General features: G+C 42.1%; 2 protein-coding genes across 2 annotated transcripts in view; one reads left to right on the forward strand and one right to left on the reverse strand.

Annotated features, from left to right (window-relative positions):
• CSUI_003683 (zinc c3hc4 type (ring finger) domain-containing protein) overlaps positions 1-3,903 on the reverse strand; it is a 16,954-nt gene extending 13,051 nt beyond the window's left edge. The window contains exon 1 of the mRNA XM_068063878.1: positions 456-3,903. Coding sequence (XP_067924146.1) covers positions 456-3,357 — 2,902 coding nt within the window. The 5' untranslated portion in view covers positions 3,358-3,903. The remainder of the gene's footprint in view (positions 1-455) is intronic.
• Positions 3,439-19,981, forward strand: part of CSUI_003684 (atp-dependent dna family protein) — a gene marked incomplete at its 3' end in the record, with an annotated part of 17,395 nt that continues 852 nt past the window's right edge. The window contains exons 1-9 of the mRNA XM_068063879.1: positions 3,439-10,247; positions 11,211-12,326; positions 13,748-13,894; positions 14,875-14,972; positions 15,596-15,867; positions 16,000-16,021; positions 16,837-16,868; positions 18,248-18,466; positions 19,096-19,343. Of these exons, the coding sequence (XP_067924147.1) occupies positions 6,618-10,247; positions 11,211-12,326; positions 13,748-13,894; positions 14,875-14,972; positions 15,596-15,867; positions 16,000-16,021; positions 16,837-16,868; positions 18,248-18,466; positions 19,096-19,343 (5,784 nt within the window). The 5' untranslated portion in view covers positions 3,439-6,617. The remainder of the gene's footprint in view (positions 10,248-11,210; positions 12,327-13,747; positions 13,895-14,874; positions 14,973-15,595; positions 15,868-15,999; positions 16,022-16,836; positions 16,869-18,247; positions 18,467-19,095; positions 19,344-19,981) is intronic.

Consider the following 19,981-nt stretch of genomic DNA (forward strand, 5'->3'; position numbering starts at 1 on the left):
ATACTGGTATGCGCCCAGGCTAAGTCAGACCTGGAAAAGACATCCACTTCCGTATGTGCATGTATTTTGAAGTGTATGTACAGGTATGTAGAAGTGTATATACACTGGAACACAGAAATGAATCTAGAAAAGAGATGTAGATTGAAAGACTACAGCCACAGTCTCTGTCCTTGCTTTCCTAGATAGGCACAACCTCCCATATACGCAGACACATGGTGCTTCTATCTCAGATCAAACACTAGTTCTCCAAATCGCCGAAGAGATACAACAGAACCCCCTCAAATATAGATACAGATATTAGAGTCACATAGATTAAAGATAGATACATAGATAGACAGATAGATAGATGAATTGAAGATAGGTAGACTGAAGATATATAGATAGATAGATAGATCGAGAGGCATTCTGGGAACGTGGGCAGATGAAGGGGTTGGGTGGAGAGTCTGTGTGGATACCTGCGTGACGTATGGCGGCAAGAAGTTTGGGAAAGAAAAGTGAGAGAAGTTGAACCTGGAGTTTCCTCTGTCCTTCAAGGAGAAGTTCTTCTTCTTCTTTTCTTCTTTTCTTCTTCTCTTCTTCTTCTTCTCTCTCCTTCTCTTGTATATCCACTATCATGTTCTTTTCTTCTTCTTCTCCCCCCCTCCCTTTCAGAATTTTGATCTCTTCATTGTCAGAAAGGAATCTCCGAGGCCTCCAAAAATTCTTCAGCATGCACGTCACCACAGATAAAGCTATCGCACTCGCTCCTGCTGCGTGAAAAGAATCTTGATAAGAAGAGGAGGAAGAAGGAAAAGAAGAAGAAGAGGAGGAGATCATTTCTTGAGAGCCCCCCTTCTCTGCGCACTGCGAATATGAGCGTAAGGTACATAGCGGAATAGAGAGACAGCAAAGAGATCTATCTGATAAGATGTTAAAGAGAGCTGTGATGAATGACCGTGGAAGAAGAGAATAAGGAAAGACGGATATTTCATAAGAAGAAGCAGGTGAGAGAAAAGAAGTTAAGAGAGGTTTACACTCCCCTCCTCTATCTCTCTCATCTTCATCCGTCTTTCTATCTTCTACACGGGGCGCTGTATCACGCTGAGGATGTTCTTCTTCTGCTACTTCTTCTTTCCTTGAACCTGTCTTTTTCTTTTCTCCTTTGCCGCCTTTTCGGCTTAGATTCGGAGAAGAAGAGCCCAATGGCAATGAAGAACGAAGAGAAGCGAAAGAAACTTGAGGAAAAGGAAGAGGAATCTGACAGGTCGAGAAACAGTTAAGGATCGCATGCAGAGAAGATAAGGCTGCTCTACGTATAGGAAGTCGATAAGAGGAAGATGACGAAAGAAAAGAAGAGAAAGACGGATAATTCTTTGACGAAGATGAAGAAAACAAGAAAGAGAAATCCTCTCTCCAGTCACATAGGCATGGTACTAGATTCTGACTAGTAGTAGGGGAAGAAGAAGAAGGTGGATCAAGAGAAGTAGGTGACTCTTCGGGCGGAGAGAGACAAGAAGAAGAAGAGGGTTCTGAGAAAGTAGTGTCGACAAGAAGGTAAGAAAGATGTCCTAGAGAAAGAAGAATAGCAGAGAGAGTTCGATCATATCGATCATTCATTTCTTCTTCTTCTCCACGTCCCCCTTTCTCCGGTGGTTCTTCTCCCTTTCCTCTTCCTGTCTTCTTCAATGCAGGTTTACCTTTCCCAGATGAAGAAGAAGAAGAGACACCGCAGACGAGCTCGTGTAATCCCCGAGCATCGAGAGACAAGAGACGTTTGTATTCCACAAAGAGAGAATCTCGACAGTGATCTAAAGCGGCGACCCTGCGTGCCCATACACCATAGTAACCTCGGAATGAAGGAGGGGGAGAAGAAGAAGAGGGGGGGGGTATCTGCAGACCTGAAGTAGCTACAGAAGAAGAAGGTGAGAATGATGGCGAGGAGGATGTACACGGATAAGTGGAAGAAGAGCAAGAAGAAGAAGAAAGAGATGAAGAAGACGAAGAGATCTGCTGATAAGATGCTTGTTGCGGAGAGGTATCATGGAGAGATAAAGACGGAAAAGCAAGATCAAGAGCTTGTCTAGCTAGTGAAGATACATCAGAGGCACCGTTGTCACTATCGTGACAGGAGGCGAACCACAAAGGAAGAAGAGTCCGAAGATGAGGTGCGAGAATCTTCTTCTCTCGGCTAGCTATAAATCTCAGAATGCGATTCACCCCTACTCTTATACGTCGATCTCCATCCCATAGAACCAGCCGACAATACACATAGGCAAACTGAGGTAGAGTCTCTTCCAAAACTATAGATAGAGATGGTGGCCGTGAGGAGGAAGAACGAGAAGGAGGAGAAGAAGAAGATAAAGAAGATGAAGGAGAAGAAGAAGAAGAAGACGGCGAAGAACACGCTGCTGAGGTTTCATCTTTCTCTATGTGTGTATCTTCAGCACACGGAGACGAGGAAGAAGAAGAAGAACGAGGGGGAGAAGAAGAAGAAGAAGACGAGGATGTTGTAACTAGGAGAGAATGAAGAATCGATTCAAGTTCATGCAATCCTTTCAGACGTGTGACGGTGTCTCTCTTTGTCATTTTAACGAGAGAGCGGTTAATTTCTTCGATCACTTCTCTTTCTTGTCTATACTTCTCATCACTGAGATCTCTTCTCGAGAAATAAGGAAGAGAAGCAGATGAAGTTCTTCTCCCTTCTGATAACGGGGAAGAAGAAGAAGAAGCATATCTTGTGATCTTCCCTCCCCGTTCTCCAGACTTCGCTCCGACATGCAATCCCCCATCGTCTTTCTTATGATGAAGACTGTCTCCCCTAGCACACTTCTCTCTTTGAGTTGAAAGAGAATTCTTATCCTCTCCTCCTGAAACATCTGTCTTGATCTCTCCTTTCCTAGACTTCTCTAACGACGGGGAAGATCCTTTAGTCATCATATCGCCTCTATCCTTCTCTGAGCCACCTTCTTCTCTCTTCACACCTGTCCTCCCCCCTTTAGAGATAACCGTGAGACCTCGGGTTTCTTCATCTTCTCCAAGTCGTCTTGAAGAAAAAGAAAGAGTCGATTCGACAGGAGTAGAAGGAGAAGTCTTAGACGTCAGAGCTACATCGGCAAAATGTGCGAAGATCGCGCCTAGTTGAGAAGCACCGCCTCCTCCTCCTGCACTTCCCGAGGTTAAAGGAAGGGCAGAAGAGGAAGAAGAAGAAGATGAAAGAGATGAAGAAGAAGAAGACAGAAGGAGTTGTGCTGCTTTAGAACTCGAAGCTGCTGTCCCTTTGAGCTTATGTTTGAGTTCTTTACCTCCTATAGATGCCTTAGTCTGATTAAGAGGAGATTCTTCTTCTTTTCCTCCGCGTTTCTTTGACGCAGGCGCCATGATGATGAAGAGAAGAAGAAGAAGAAGTCTAGATAGGTAGAACGGTGTATATATGGAGTAGATAGAAAGCAGAATGAGAGAAAGAGATTTCTTGAACCAAGAAGATGAGAAAGAGAGAATACTGAAGCCGACCAAGGACTGGTAAAGAGACGAATGAAAAGAGAAAGAAAGAAAGAAAGAAAGGCGGGAAAAAGAACAATGATAGAAAGAAGGAGCAGGAAAAGAACTTCGATTCTACGGAGAATTGGTCGAGTTAAGACTACTCATTCATTCAAGAGAGAAAGAGAAAGAAAGAAAAAAAGAAGGAAAGAAGGAGAGAAGTATTGTCTCTCTGAAGAGCTTCTGAAGTGGAGCAAAAGAAGAATAGAAACAAAGGGGAAAGAGTGAACGGATGTCTATTTCTGTACCCCCCTTTCTTCAACTACTTCTTGATTCTCTCGGAGACTTCATCGTCTGTCCTCCCGCCTCCTTTCCTTCCTCTTTAGAGAGAAAAAGACCCGCCCATCTTTCCCCTTGAGAAGAAGAGCCCTACAGAGATGAAATTAGATGATAAGAGAAGAAAGAGAAGAAGGAAATGAAGAAGAAAGACAAGAGAGAGAGCAAGAAAATCGATCCTGCTGACGAAAATCCCTCTCCCTTGAGTAGCATGGAGAGAAAAGACGCATACCCGCCTTTCTTGCATGCAACCCATTCATCCATCCATCTGTACTCGGTCATCATGACAGTAGCTGTCTCTCTCTTTCTCTCTATCTCTCTATCTATCTCTCTATCTATCTATCTTGTTCTAGATGAATCTTTCCCTTTGTTTATGTTTTACGAGAAGGAGGGTGATACATTTCTCAAGACATTACTCCTTCTTCCTTCGCTTCGCAGACAGAAAGTCTCTCTCTGGTCGTCTGGTACCTTTCTCAAGATCATCATCTTCCCCCTTGCTCTTTTCATCTCTATTTATCTTATTCTTCATTAAATCAATCATTCATCTCTTCCTCTTTCTCTTCACCTGGCGGCTTGGAGGCTTCTTTGCCGTCAGTTTCTTATCGTATGAAAGGAGAAGAAGATTTCTCTCTCAATCTCCGCACGGGTTCTTTTCTTTCTCATCATGAGGCATACCTTGTTAGCTCTGTCTATCTTTGGTTTATGAAAGACCGTGGGGAGGGTTAAGCTGTTGCTCTTTCATTCAAGACCTCTCTGAGAGGAGAACTGAGAGAAAAGGAAGAAGATTTCTAGTGTCACTGAAGAAGATAAAGCGGATGAAGAACCCTCCTTGTCTTGAGCCTTCTTTTCGTGCGGACGTGGTGTAAGCGAGCTGCGCGTGATGGATACCTCTTTCGAGGTTTTCTCATTCTCGTTTCAATGGATTTCTCTCGGTAGATACATTCTTCTCTCTTTCTCTCAGCCCATTCCTAAGAGAGACAGAGAGAGGGAGAGAGAGAGAGAAGCTTCTGCATCTCTGTAGATATAGTTACGTTATGACATAGGTCTACAGGACTTGGTTTGCTTTGTCTTGTCAAGCAGGGGGGTGTCGCCTCTTCAAACAAAGCGAGGAGTTCATCTCATCCTTTATTTACATTTGTTTCCTTTCTCTTCTTCCTGCTTCGTGGTCTATTCTCTTTCTTCCTTTGGATCATACGTGGAACTCCTGTTTGCAAAGGTCCGATTTAAGGACAATTGTCAGTAGAGGATCGCCTGTATGGGGAGCCTCTTTTAACTCCACAATTGTTTCTTCTCTCATTTTGTGTCTCCACTGTTCTTATCATTGAACAGATGTATACATGTATCTAGATAGATAGACAGTTAGATACATAGTGAATCTCAGGTGTATGTACACCTGGTTGTCTGTCTTGTCAATTGGAACAACTGTCTCACACCTTTGGATGACCGTAGGTATGTTGTAGTACTACCATTTCTTCTTCTCTCTTTTCTTTTCCTTCTACATCGATTGGCGCTTAAAGACTGACTCCCTTCCTGTATCGACAAGGCGTTCAAAGATGTGTATGTAAGATAGATACCTGTCGTCTTCTTTGGTCTTTTTCTTTTTTCTCTGTTTCCTTCTCTTCTTTCGACTGTAAAAGTAAGGGTTCTCTCTCTTTGGTCGACTCTCATTCATTACACTCTTTTCTTCTTCCTTTCTTCTTCGCGTCTTTTCTTTTCTTCTCTCTTTAACGACTTCCCAGGAAAGGAAAGATCGCATCTTCCTCATTGAGAAGGTTTCCAAAGATGAGAGAAAAGAAGATGCCTTTATCGCCTTCTTCATCTTCTTCATTCACTCTAACCGCCCATTCTTCTTTTCTTTCTTCTCTGCTCTCATCCTTCTCCATCTCTTCTTGTTCTCCTCAGCCTTTCTTTGTCTCTCCCGATCTATCCAGCCTTCGACTATGACTACTCATACAGGTCCATGTCATCGTAAATATCTCTCTTATGGCAGTGTATTTTCTTTATCGCTTCAACTTTCCTTTCTTTCTCTCTTGCTATCTCGTCTGCATTTTACTCTTCATCGTCTTTCTTATTTCTTCTCTCTTTAGCTAGGCATGTCAAATGAGAGAAAGAGAAAGAGAGAAGTTCCACGCAGTGAAGCATACTTGAACTCTCTGTTCTCTATGGATATGAGAGAAGAAGAAAGAAGAAGATATATTAACTCTTCTCCTCTCTGTCTTCATTGTTTCTAAGAGATAGCTTTCTCCATAGTTGACCCTTTGTTGAGAAGGTAAGAAGATTTCTTTCTTCATGGTCATCCGTCTCAAGACAAGAATAGGAGAGAAGTTTCAACCGACAAGTGAATGACGAGGTACAAATCACTCATCTCAGCGAGAGAAAGACACGATGGTTCTCTCTCCTCCATACTTGCAATGCCGTCTTCTCTTTCTTTTCTTTCTTCTTGTTCTTTGCTCTTCTCTTCCTGCATCACGGTCTGTCTCTACTACGCCTTCAGAGGTATTTACCTCTCAAAGAAAGAGAGAAGAGATGATCGTGAAAAGCCGAGAAAGAGAAGAGAGACTGTAGCTAGCCTAGTAAAGGAGGAGGGAGGAGAGTGAAGAGGAATCGAGTGGAACTCTGCCTACGAGTGAGACTCTTCTGTCTTCTTTAGATCTTTCTTAAAAATTAGATCTTCTTCCCCCCATCTCTTCAGGAGATCTTGTTGCTTCAACTCCTTAAATGTTCTTCTTCCTCTTCCATATCTTTCCTCCTGTTAATCTATCTCTCAGGATGAGTAGTAGTAGTATCGGTCGTAGGAGCACTGTTCATTCTCGCCAACTATTATCATGTTACAAGAGCAGACCTTCTCTCGGCTTCGGCCCTCTCCCAACTCCCGTGCTTCTGCTTCTTCTTCGCGGGGGAAAGGAGAAGGCCAGAGAGGACATCTCTTAAGCTCTTCCCCTCATCCCTCTTCACGTCTTCTTCTTCATTCTACTTCTTCTTCTTCTCCATCGTTTTCTTCTCTCTCTTCTTCTTCTTCGTCATCTTGTTCACCCCCTGGTCCTGTCACGTCTTCTGCTATTCCACTCACGAATGAGAAATCTTTTTCATCTGCTTCACTAGGCAAAGACAGTCTTCTCCAAAACAGTCGACCTCGTGATGACGTGAGCTCTCCTCTTTTCTCTTCTGCGTCTCATCAGCTCTCTTCTTCTTCTTTTCGCGGGAGTCATCATACCGCAGGGTCTCCCAGATTGGTAGACAGACAAGGATCTTCTTCTTCTTCGCCTTTCTCATCTTCTTTCTCTTCCGTATCTTCTTCTTCTTCTTTGATCGGGAACGGCTCTGAGAGTTTTAAGGACGTGGAGAAGACGGATAAGAGTCATGCTGTTGAAAGGAGTAGTCGTAGTGGTAGTACATGTGATGTATATGAGATTCCTTCTTTTCTGTCTAGGGGAGACAGACCGCAGTCTTCTCTCTCAAGTGTTCATAAGAAGGAAGAAGGAAGAAAGCATCATACTACCTCTTTCTTCGGGTGTATCGACACCGAAATCTCTGTCGAAGATGTTGAAACCTGTAAGGGCAAAGGTAGGGAGAAGAATACGAGTCATAAGAAAACTTCTATGTCACCTTGGGAAAGTCGAGAGGGGGTGACTGCTTTTACCTCGGATAGACAAGATCAAGAAGATAGATCGACGGAAAGAGAAAGCAAAGAGAAAGATGAGGAGGAAGAAGTAGAGGAGAAGAAGGAGAACAAAACAGGAGGAAGAAGAGGAAGAATGAGAACAGAAGAAAGAGAGAAAGAAGAAGAGATTTCTTTCTTGCATATCTCAAGAGATAAGGATGATAAGACAAAGAGCTGTTCTTATCAAGCCAGATCAGGGGAGGATGTATCTTTATTCTCCCGTGATACATTAGTTGGAGATCCAGGCAAACAGAAGTATATAGAAAGATCTCTTTTCTCGCGAATTGAGACACCCATAACAACGTTCCTTCTCTCTGATTCATCTTCATCTTCCTCGAAGAAAGATAAAGATGACAAGGAAGACGACGACATCATTCTCGAGGGTGAAGAGGAGAAGAAAGAGAAGAAGAAGTCTTGCAGCGAGCAGTCTCCTTCTTGTACTCGAAATCCTAGAGAAAGAAAGATAGGGAGACACCAGAAGAAAGAGAAGAAGAAGAAGACAGAGAAAGGAAAGGAAAAGGAGAGATACGAAGAAAGGGAAAGTCTAACAGAGAAAGCAGAGAATGAAAGAGATGACGATAGCGACGATGTTCACTTCATCTTTGTCTCTCCTTCTTCTTCTTCCTTTCTTCCTCCTCATATTCCAACTTCTGATCGTTCAACGACCTCTCTTCTCTCATTCAATGAAGAAGGAAAAGAGAGGAAAGAAGTCTCTGAAAGGAAAGAAGAGAACGAAGAGAGACAGGAGATCGAAGAAGAGGTCATTATTTCATCCACATCTCCTTCTATCTCTCCCAGAGGCCGGGCAAAAGGGAAGAAAGAGATCTCTCCTACGCGTAAGAAAAGAAGAAGAAGAAGAGGTAGTGGATCTAGACAAGAATCAGGTAGAAAACCTAAGATCGCTTTGTCAGAGATAGTCGATGAGAAGACGAATCTAGGAGAGAATAACTGCATGCTGTCCGGTAGCTCAGCTCCTATTGTTTCTTTCTATTTCTCTCGAGAAGATAAAGATGACAGGGAGAAAGATGAAGAAGAGGAAGAGAAGAAAAGAGGAGGAAAAGGAGAGAATCCTAAGGATGATAGTTGCCCTAGTCCTCGCTGTGTGGGTGGAAGCTATAGAGCGAAACAGTCACGAGATGTTGAAGGAGGAGGAGAAGAAGAAGAAGAGAGGATCCTTCTTTCAAGTGAAGGTCTCTTCCATATAAAGAGTATAGAAGAAGTTCTGAAAGAGGAAGAGGAGGGGGAGACAAAGAAGCGTTTCTCACATTATGATGCCTTGGATAAGGCACAAGCTCCTATTCTTATAGAAGAAGGTCAGGATGTATCTTCTCCTAATAGACATGGTACTTCGTATGATGATAGTGATACAAGGAAGAAGCAGTCATTCTCTTCTTCGTCTTTCTCCTCTCCTTCTCTACCCGAGAACCTAAAGGCTTCTCATGTTAAGCAGAGGGAGAATACAGATGTGCGTTGTGAAGTGAGCCAAGATGAAAGAAGAAAAAGAAAAGAAGAGAGAGGGGACTGTTATGAACATGAGAGAGGAGGGGCGTCAGGAATAGACGTCGTTAGCGTCTCTGGGAAACCTCCCTCTTCTTTTACAGATCAAAAGATTAGACCTGGCTCAACTGCATCTCCTTCACGCTCTTCTTTTCCTACGTTCTCTTCTCTTTCTTCTACATCTATCTCTTCTTCTTCTTCTCTCACTTCAATATCTGTCTCTACCTCCTCTTCTCTCTCTTCTACACGTATTTCTCTTCCTCTCTCTTCTACCCCTTTCTCTTCATCTTCTTCTTTCGCTTCTATACCTGTCTCTTCTTCTCTCTCTTCTCCACCTATCTCTTCTTCTTCTTCCTTTTCTTCTCGTCTTCGCAACGTTACTCATATCTCTTCTCCTGCTACCCTACATCACACTCATCATAGGAAAGATCTCTCCGAGTCAAGTTCGATTCAGGCGGATGACTGCTCCTTGAAGACAGTTTCTTCTTCTTCCTCTTTCGTAAAGATAAAGGAACCGACTTCTTCTCATACATCTAATAGTGGTCGTTCTACTATCGAGATGTCTTCTCTCAGTGCGATTCCTCCCCCTGTCCCTAGCAGTAATACAAATACTAGTAGTAGGAGTACGACAACTAGCCATTGGAGAGACGTCGATGGCTGTGTCGATCTCGATGACGAGAAAGATAGGAAGAGAGACTTTTCCGCTGAAATGGAAACAAAGACCGACTGCTTCTTTCTGCCAAGAGAAGAGCTTCTTTCGCGTCTGTCTTCTTCACGGATCAAGCATAATCTTGGTCTTCAGTATGACTGGCTCATCTCTCAGTCTCTTGTTCCTTCACATCATCTCTCTTCTACTTCCTCTTCTTCTACCCTATCCTCTCGCCTTCCACACCAGTCTGCAGGAAAACCCCACGAAGAAGAAAGGAGAGAAGACAAGAAAGAAGAAGAAGAAGAAAACAGAAACGATACTTGGCGTACTAGCTCTGGGACCCAAGCTACCACTACTACTACTAGGGATAGTAAGACGATGGAGAGGGGGTGTCATCGTCGTAGTGAGAATAAGAATGAGAAGAAGCAAGAGGCTTCGAGCTTCTATGGCTTGAAGTCGATCTTATGCGGAGGGTTGTTGGGGCCTGAAGCATCTAAGGCTCTGAAAGAAGAGGAAAAGAGGAAAATGAAAATGAAAGCGCTGAAATTAGCTGCTTCTCGAACTGGACCTGCCAAGAGTACAAAAAGTTCAGAGGAAGTCGATCAAGTCTATGGAAAGCAAACACGGTGTCCACCTATCACTCTGAAGGTAAGAATGGTAGAAAGAATGCTTAAGATGATCAGAATGAAACGAGTGGAGTAGGGTGCTGTAGAAAAAGAAGAAGAAGAAGAACAGAGAAGAAGATCAAGTGACACGGGAAGAACGGAGAGTTGACAAGACAGGGCTGTATGCAGATGGGCTTCTGATATCCATAGAACTATAGATCACACAGACATACATAGGCATACACACGTATTCATTCATACATACATACATACAGATTCATACGTACAGATAATGGTACAACGATGACGAAGGATGTAAAAGATGATCTCTTTACGGAGCGATAGACAGCGAAATTCAAGATAGACGGCGTTGTCATACTTTTTGTTTTTCTCGTCCCACGTGTCTCCTTTTCTTCAGTTCCCCCGTCCGTTCTTCCGGTCGTGTGTGTTTATCTAGCTCAGCATTATAGTTAGTTATCCTCTGAAAAGCTTTTTGTCATCTTCTTCTTGACAAGAGTCACGTGTGCCATAACATACAGGGGAGAGCGTCAAGTGTTTGTGATGATGACGTTGCCAGGTGTACATACACTCACCTCCCGTTCCCAGCTGTATGTACACCTGCTCCCAGGTGTACATACACCTCAATTCCGGGTCGTAGTGTGTGTTTCTTGCAGCATGTCTGTTGGTGGACCGAGAAGTACTTTTTCTTTCTGCTTGCTCTTTTTCATGAAAACAGCTGCATCGTACAACGATCATTATCATCTAAAAGAAAGTACGTCATCTCTTTTCACTTCTCCCACCTTCCGATGTCCCTTGAAAAACGCTCTCTCTCTCTAGCATACCAAGACGAAGAATAGACAGACGACTGCTCTTCCTTTTCATTCCAGTCTTTTATCTGTCAACGTATCATCTTCTCTACTTTGTTCTTCACCCCCACCCTTTCTATAGGCTGCATTCTTTCTTCTTCTTCGTCTTCTTTCGTCTGGTCCTTTTTTCCCCGTTTTAGGCATTTGAAAAACTTCGGAGAGACTGTCAGGGTGTATGTACATCAAGAAAGAATTCTCTTGGTGTCTCGTCTCCTGCTCCGTTTGGTACACCATACTATGTACTTCATCCGTCTCTTAAGCCTCGTGATGTTCTCGGAGAGTTACTAGAGAAATGTCGTGAACGGGCTTCATTCTTTAAACAAGCGAGAATGAACGAAATACAGAGACAGAGAGAGGAGGCTTTACGACGTCTTCAGGAACAACAGGCGAAAGAAAAAGAAGAGGGACAGAAAGGCGAAAGAAATGAATGTCCTTCTCCGTCTTCTGAATCCAAGATAGGATCTTGTATCTCTTCTCATCCTGATAAGAAAGGCTGGGGGAATCCTGCTTTAGATACTTCTTCTTGTTCTCTTTCTAGACCTCCATTCGATCGGAGAAATGTATCTTTATCTTCATCTTCTTCCTCGTCTTCTCTCCCTTCCGACTATCCTTCTTCAACTTCTTCGCCGTTCTACAGCTATGGTAAAGTCGATTCTCTACATCAACAGCCCCAGCAGTCCTCCGGTGTCTATACAGCGCAGGGAAGAGGAGAGAGAGACAGATGGAAGGAAGGCGAAGGTTCTTCAACTTCTCTTGACGAGACGGGAGCGGAGGGAAGAAAAGATTCTATGAGGACTCTTGTTTTTGATCCAGGAGGCGACTCCTCACATCCACAAAGAAGATTTCTCGAGAATGGAGAACCCCCCGCGGCATCCTCTTCTTATTCTGCTGTGTCTTCTTTTCCCTCTTCTTCTTTCTCTTCTTCATCTTCTCCTTCGCGATCTTCCTCTTCTTCATATACAGGTCATAGTCGGTGGAGAGTAGAGGCAGGTGACTACAATGCGTGGAGCGGAGGTGTACGTGTGAATTCTGTACAGAGAGACTGGGGCGGCAGTAGTGCTGACAAGAGTAGCCACGAGAGAAGCTCCTCTACTTTCTCTTCTTCTGCTTCTTCCAGTTCTCTTAGAGATAGTTCTACCCACTTAGAGAAGGGCATGGAGAGATCTAGAAGAGAAGGAGAAAGCTTTGAGTGGTCGGAGAGAATAGAAAGATGTAATAGAAGTGTCTTTGGAAATCGAAGCTTCCGACCGAATCAGGTAAGTGTTGTGTGTTGAGATAGAGGGACAAAAGAAGGATTTTCTCTTACGTGTTTTCTATATCTCCCTCTTTTTCTATTCTTCTCTCTCTTTCGTCCTCTTTCTAGATCCCAGAAGATCACTGGTCTCTCTCTGTCTCCTTCGTCTCTTTCTTCCTTCTTGTCTCTCTCCTCGTTTCCTGTTCTGTTTCTTAGATGTCATTCCAGCATTTCGACTCCTCTCTTTCTCTTTTCTTCTCTCTTCTCTCAGCCTCTGAGATGGATGTGCTATGTCTCTCGTCTGCTTTTCCTCTCTTTGACTCTTTCTCTTGATTCTTCTTCTTTGCGGCAATATATTTTCTCTCCCTCTCTAGTGCTGAAGTAGACAATGGGGTGTACGTACATGATAAGAACAAGAAAAAGATCTAGACGTAGATACGTATATGCACATAGATGTATGTATAGGTTTCTTAGACCTCGGAATGTTCACGCGAGTATCTTATCAAGGGTAGAGGTACTGTTGAAGAGATCTCCTTGATAGATAGGCAATAGACGAGTGAGGAGAAGATATCTTTTTTCTCGCTTGCCGCTCTCGCAGACGATCTAGTCGATTTCATACAGCAGCATCTCCAAGCTAAAGGAAAGCCAAGTTTCTCCGTCATCCCTGCTTCCAGATCATGGAGAGACTTTTCTTAAGTGGGAATGTACCAAAAGAAAGCGCGTTATACACAAGAAGTTCTCTCCTTAGCCAAGATTCTGATATCTCTTCATATACGTACATATATAAATATATATATATATAATTGTGAGTCGTATGTCTGTTTATACAGATTCATCCATGACGAATCAAGTTGTATTTGGGTAGACAGATATACATATGTATGTATGTATGGTGTATATGTAAGAGTTACCGTCTATCGTCTATTTCGTATGTTGTAAAGGATATCTATTTATCTTCACATGTCCACAAGACTATAAGACCCTAGTATTTCTCTCTATGTAGCGCGCCCTCGCTAGGTGATACTGTAGTGATGTTTCTAGTGTGTATATCTCCACACTGCATTCTTCCTCACTATGTCAGTCTATCTTTATATATCTTGCTGTAACAGTTATATATATACAGATATATGTCTATATCCATACTTCTCTAAATGTGTGTATAGATAAGATATATGTGTGTATATATATATATATACAGGTTCTTGGCCTTCTCGATTCTAGAGGTGACAACTCCTTCGAATACACGGCGGTGTCTCTACATCATCTCCCCTCTCATGATCGAAACTCCTTCTCTTCCCTATGTATATCTACGTATCTCTTCATTCTTGTCCTTTCTTCTTCTTATAGATCTTCTTTTTCTGTTTCTCTCTTATTTCTTCCTTCTCTTCTTTCTTCTTCTTTGTCTTTCTTTCGCTTCTGTCTCCAATTGTTTTCTTCTTTCAGAGAGAAATTATCAACGCCGTGCTAAGCCAGAGGGACGTCTTCGTTATGATGCCAACAGGGGGTGGGAAGTCTCTTTGCTTTCAGCTCCCTGCAGTCGTCTCTCGAGGTGTCTCCGTTGTTGTTATGCCTCTTCTCTCTCTTATTACTGTAAGCCAAGAAGTCGCTTAGCTGAATCTGTTCCACACCTGATAGATAGATAGATAGATAGATAGATTGAAGATAGATAGATAGATAGATTGAAGATAGATAGATAGATTGAAGATAGATAGATAGATAGATCAAAAAATAGATGAAGGGATAGATGGATAGATGAATGGATAGATGGATAGATGAATGGATAGATAGATAGATGAATGGATAGATAGATAGATGAATGGATAGATAGATAGATGAATGGATAGATAGATAGATAGATGAATGCATAGGTAGATAGATAGATAGATGAATGCATAGGTAGATAGATAGATAGATGAATGCATAGATAGATAGATAGATAGATAGATAGATAGATAGGTAGATAGATAGATAGATAGATAGATAGATAGATAGATAGATAGATAGATAGATAGATTCAGGATAGGTAGATAGGCGCTCTAGGAGTTCTAAGTGGGCGTACGGGTGGCTCATGGCCACATGGTGTGAGGCGTTCTAAATTTCTTCTTTTTTCTCTTGTTCTGTTTGTTTTTTTTCCTCTGGAGTGGAGGTGGCAAGAGTCAGATGGTCGGTGTCTATCTTCTCAGAAGCTTCTTCTTAGAGCCGTCCTATATATACATGTAGACACGTGGATGTGCATGTATAGATACACAGATAGCTACATCTATGGAGCACTGAGATAACTATTGGCGAGCCGTTGGAAATCTTGAGATGCCCTTCATTCTCTTCATTTATTTCCTCATCTGCATGCACATCCGTATAAATGTTCCTTTCCTACGGGCAGAGAACATCTCCTTCCTATGAAGACGTATGTATAAATTCATTTGTATGTGTGAATATGTATGTATGTATGTATGACTTTGTATGTACGTGTGAGTGTGTATGTGCGAATATGTAGGCCTATGCATGAATATGTAGAGGTGGGTGAATATGTATGTATGACTGTATATGTATATATGTCTATGTATGTGTAGGATCAGATGGAGCAGCTTCAGCTTCTCAATGTGGGGTGTCGGTCGTTCGCGGCGAATCAGACGTGGGATGAACAGAAGGCAATCTACGATCAACTCTTGTACGCCTCCCCTCCTCTACTTCTTACTTAAGAAGATGACAAGAAAAAACAGAAAGATATCCTCCAAGATAGTGTCCGCCTAGATAGGTAGATCAAAGATAGATAGATTAAAGATAGATAGATAGAATAAAGATAGATCAAAGATAGATAGATATAGTTCCCCCGTAGTTACGAGTGTCAGCACGTTTGCTTGATATAATCGTGACTATGTCCATCGAGTTGAAGCTATACAGTATCTCTCATGTGTTGAGTACCTAGTTGTGCGTACGTACACGATCTATCTATCCACATGGGGCTCCAGTCCAAATAGATGCATGACTTCTAGTACCTATCTGTCTACATATAGAGAGATATTCCTTGTGTCCATCCGTTCATCATAAGGTCGTAGATTTCTCTCCTTCCCTGGTATCTATTATCCTACTTTCTTTTCTCTATATAAGTGTATGACCCAGAGAACGAATCTCCTCTAAATACACTGTCTTCCTCAAACCTATTTCAAGCGTGTTTCTCCTTACCTCTTCATTCTCTGAGACATCTTTCCATCTAACCTCGGATGTTTGTTCTTCTCTTCTCTTCTTGCCCCTCCTTGTATTCCTTTTCACTTTGGTCGACTGTACATACAGACAACAGTCAGAAGGGCAGAGAAGTGATGGGAGAGGTCGAGGAGGAAGAGACGAAGAGTGGGAAGGCGAGGAAAACGGGAGAGAAGGCGAGATTAAGATTCTGTTTGTAACTCCAGAGAAACTGAAGAATAGTAATCAATTTCGGTCGTGCTTGCATGCGTTGAATCGAGATGGATATCTTGACAGGTTTGTCATAGATGAAGCTCATTGTGTTAGCCAATGGGGCAACGATTTCCGACCTGACTACAGAGAACTCAAACTCCTAAGACAAGGTAAAGAATGATACCATCCTTCGCTTCTTCTTCACCTTCTATTGAAGAGATAGATAGATTAAAGATAGATAGATTAAAGATAGGTAGATAGATAGATAGTTCTTTGGGGGCTGATGTCTTTGTGTACACCAGGTATGCTTTCGTCCACTTCCCAGTACGTCTCGGCTTCCCTTGAGAGACACATGTAGCGTACGTGTAACTAGGCCTCCTGCCTGTTGTTTCTCCAAGAAGGCTCGTAGACTTCTATAGTTGTCACATATGATGAGTGGATCTACTACTACTGTTAGTACTACTACTACAACTGCGATTGTATGGCCTGTAGATATGTATATGGAACTTCATTAGACTGCTTTGTAAACCGATCCTTCTAGTCTCTATGTTAGCTTCTCACTCAAATTCTCTCAAGGGTCTTTTGCCTACATACATACATCTACGTAAGTCTATACATATGTATGTTTACGCCATGTATGTACGTTCTCGAGAAAGTGCATATATATATATATATGTCTTCCGAAGGATCGGTGTGTATCTCTGCTCATATCTATATCTTTATAGACATAATATCTGCGCTCCTCTAAGCATATACATACCTGTCTTTCTTCCCACGTGTATCCAGAGTCGTCCGTCTACGCATATGTAGGTGTAAGAGTACACGATCCATGTCTATTGCATGCATTTGTCTATTTTTGATGGAAGGAGAGATCTTACCTACAAGTTCATCTCTCAATCACCCCCTCTGCCAGCCACGTAATCCTGCTTTCAAGAAATACTAGAAATTCTCTTCCTAAACTTCGTCTTCTTCATGAGAGAGAAACAGGACAGACCACTTCAACAACTTCCCGTCACGCAACTCAGCTTCGCCTCTTAGTCTCGTTCTCTCCTCCTTTCTATCTTTCTTCTCCTTCTTCATTTTCTTTATTTTCTTTCTTTTTCTTTCTTTTTCTTTTTCTTGTTTTCTTGGATCTTTAGGCTAGTGAATGAAAACTGGCTCGACACAGCGCGTAAGGCATCTATCCACCTATACCTCTTTCTCTTTCTTTCTCTATCACATCTTTCTTCTACCTTTTTATCTCTTTCTCTCTTCTTCTTCTTCTTTTTCTTCTTCTCTTTCTCTTCTTATACTTGTGTGTGGGAGGAGGTAGAAATCCATTTGGATAGGTTTCTTGACGAAGCGAAGAAGAAAGAGAGAAAAAAGACACGTCTCTCTCTCTTTCCGTCTCTCTATCTCTCTCCTTTTCAGTTTACATCGCCTCTATTTATCTATATCTCTTCTTCTATTTCTTTCTCCGAATCTATCTATCTCTAATCTCTCTTTAATCTATCTATCGATCTCTCTGTTTCTATCTATTTATCTTCAATCTATCTTTGTACATCTATGCACATGCCTCGACCTGTATGTCTTCGTGGGTCGTCGCTTTTCTTTCTTTCTGTCTTTCTCCATCTGCATTATAGTCGACCTCTTCCCTCCTCCTCCTCCCTTCTCTCTTTGTGGATACATATATATGCAGAGAGACAGAGAAATCTACCTAGATAGAGAGATATAGATATATATACATCTGTACGTCTTATACGTTACACTCTCTCTATATATTCATATATGTATGTGTATGTCTTGTCTCTCTACTATGTACACATGTACGGTTTCTCTTTCGATCTATCTCTCTATCTTCAGTCACTTTATTTCGTCTATCTTTTCAGTCGGTCTAGCTTCAATCTCTCTATCTTTATCTATCTTTAATCTCTCTTCAATCTATCTATTTCTCTGTATATTCGTTTCTTCAGTCTGTGCGACTACTCCTTGCTCTTGAAGCACTTCAGTTTTCGTCAGTGGATGGCAGTCTATGAGAGGGCCTCGGCATCGCCAGTGCATGCATGTATGTATGTATGCATAGATATAGATATATATAGATATATATGCATGTATATGGGAGGAGGTGAAACCTGATGTGGATATACGCGGAGAGGTATGAAAAGACGTGCATCTATCTTTCTTGTAAGGGCATGTGCTGTTGCTCTTTGTCAATACACTCTCATGTACATCAGTATCTATCTATCTATATATATGTATATGCAGTTATATCTGCCTACATGTGCATGTATGTATATCTGTCTCTCTCTATATATATATTTGTGTGTCTACATGTGGAGTGAATAATTGATTAGGTATTTGCATGCCGAGAGAGAGAGAGGAAGAAACAATCTCTCTTCTTCCTCCTCTTTCTTTCTTTCTTTCTCTCTCTCGCTTCTTTGGAAGGGTTTCTCTTTTTCATTCACTTCGCCTTCCCCTCATCTTCCTCTCTCTCCACATCGTCCTGTTCTTCGTCTTCTTTCTCACTCTTTCTTTCTCACTCTTTCTTTCTTTTTCTTTCTTTCTTTTTAGAGAGTTTGAGAGATCTTTCATCCGATCAATGGCGACAACTGCAACTCCCACTGCGTCTCGAAGAACTCCTGAAAGGAAAACTCCACGTCAAATCTTCTTCTTCTCCTCCTCCTCCCTCTTCTTCTTCTTCAGGCCCGTCTGTGTCTTTGGCAGGTCATGTGCTTCCCCAGTCTCCTCCTTCGCCTTCTCTCTCCTCATCTCCAGCCACACACCCACCTGGTAAGTAAAGAAGAAGAAAAAGAAGGAAGATGAGGAAAGAAAAGAAAGAAGGAAAGAAGATGAGAGAAGAAGAAGAAGAAGGATGGAGGAGGGGAGTAGATTCGGTGCGGGAGTGAGGGTGTTTCTCTTTCATGCATAACCGAAATTTTCGATGGTGTTGCTGCCTCTTTATTTCATGATACAGAGAATAGGACACTTAGTCATTCAGTCAGTCACTTCTCCATACAAAGAGCCTCCTGACCCCCACTCCCTTCCACTTCTACTTCTTCTTCTTCACACCCTCTCCGGATAGATCAAGGATAGATAGTTCAAGATAGAGTTAATATACATGAATAAGAGTAAGAGTGTATGTTTTATGCGAGTGTATGGACATGTATCTCTCTTTCTCTCTCTCTTTGTCTCTGTGTATTCCTATGTGTCATCCATCAGCATCTTGGAGTGAATGAGTGATCGATTGCGTATCTTCTCTTCTTTCTTTCTTTCTGTTTCTTCTATTTCCTCCTCTCCCTTCTCGTGTGTCCTTTTAACTAGATCTGCTCTTGCTTGTTCTCTCCCTCTTTCTTTCTATCTCTCGTCCTCTTTCATTCCTTCTAATTCCAGTGCCCTTTTTCTTCTTTCTTTCTTCTCAGAGAAAACCTCTTTAGGGGTAGATGGTCCTGGCGAGAATGAAGAAAAGAAAAAGAAGATCAAAACTCCTTCTTTTTCCTCTTCATCTTCGTCAGAAGGAAAGACGAGGGATGCGCAAGAAGGTGGGGAGAAGCGTCAGAAAGGCGAGAACGTTGTGGACGAGGAAGATTTCTCAATTTGCTATGCAGCTGTCGATGAAAGTCTCTTCCCTCACTCTCTATCCACCTCCATAGAAAGACTTCAACTCGAGGTAATCTTAGCACGTCGACTACTACTAGTACTACTCACTCTGCCACGAAAAAGAAAGAATGAAGAAAAGAAAGAAAAAGTGAAAAAGAAAGAAAGAATCCTTCAGATGGTGTGTGTATCTCTAGGCATCTAACCCTATATATATATATGTTTATATGCTTCCTTCTATGAAGAAGATGAATGCTCTATATAGTGATGTGTCTTGACCTCCTTGGTATGTGAGAGTAGATAGATAGCGACCTATCTATCTCTCTGCGCCAGATACATGTATACATACTCCACCCCTCTCTCTCTCTCTCTCTCATCTATGTAGATGCATGTCTGTATGTCTCCGCATGGACTGGTAGGAGCTTTTGACTAGAGACTATAGGAATTTCCTCATAACGAGAATGATCTTTAACTGTCTATCTGTCTGTCTGTCTATCTCTCTTGTGAAAGAAAAAAAAAGAAAGAAAAGAAGAAGGGGGGTGCCTGCTGTATTGGAAAAGTAAGGCTTTTCGCAACAGCCGTGGTGGTGGCGATGACACACACTCATACCTATATCTATATACCTATATCTATATACCTATATCTATATCTATATATCTATATCTATACCTCTATCTATACCTATATCTATATACATATATCTATATCTAT

The sequence above is a fragment of the Cystoisospora suis genome, assembly GCF_002600585.1.
Source record: "Cystoisospora suis strain Wien I chromosome Unknown contig_1661, whole genome shotgun sequence".
Lineage (NCBI taxonomy): Eukaryota > Apicomplexa > Conoidasida > Eucoccidiorida > Sarcocystidae > Cystoisospora > Cystoisospora suis.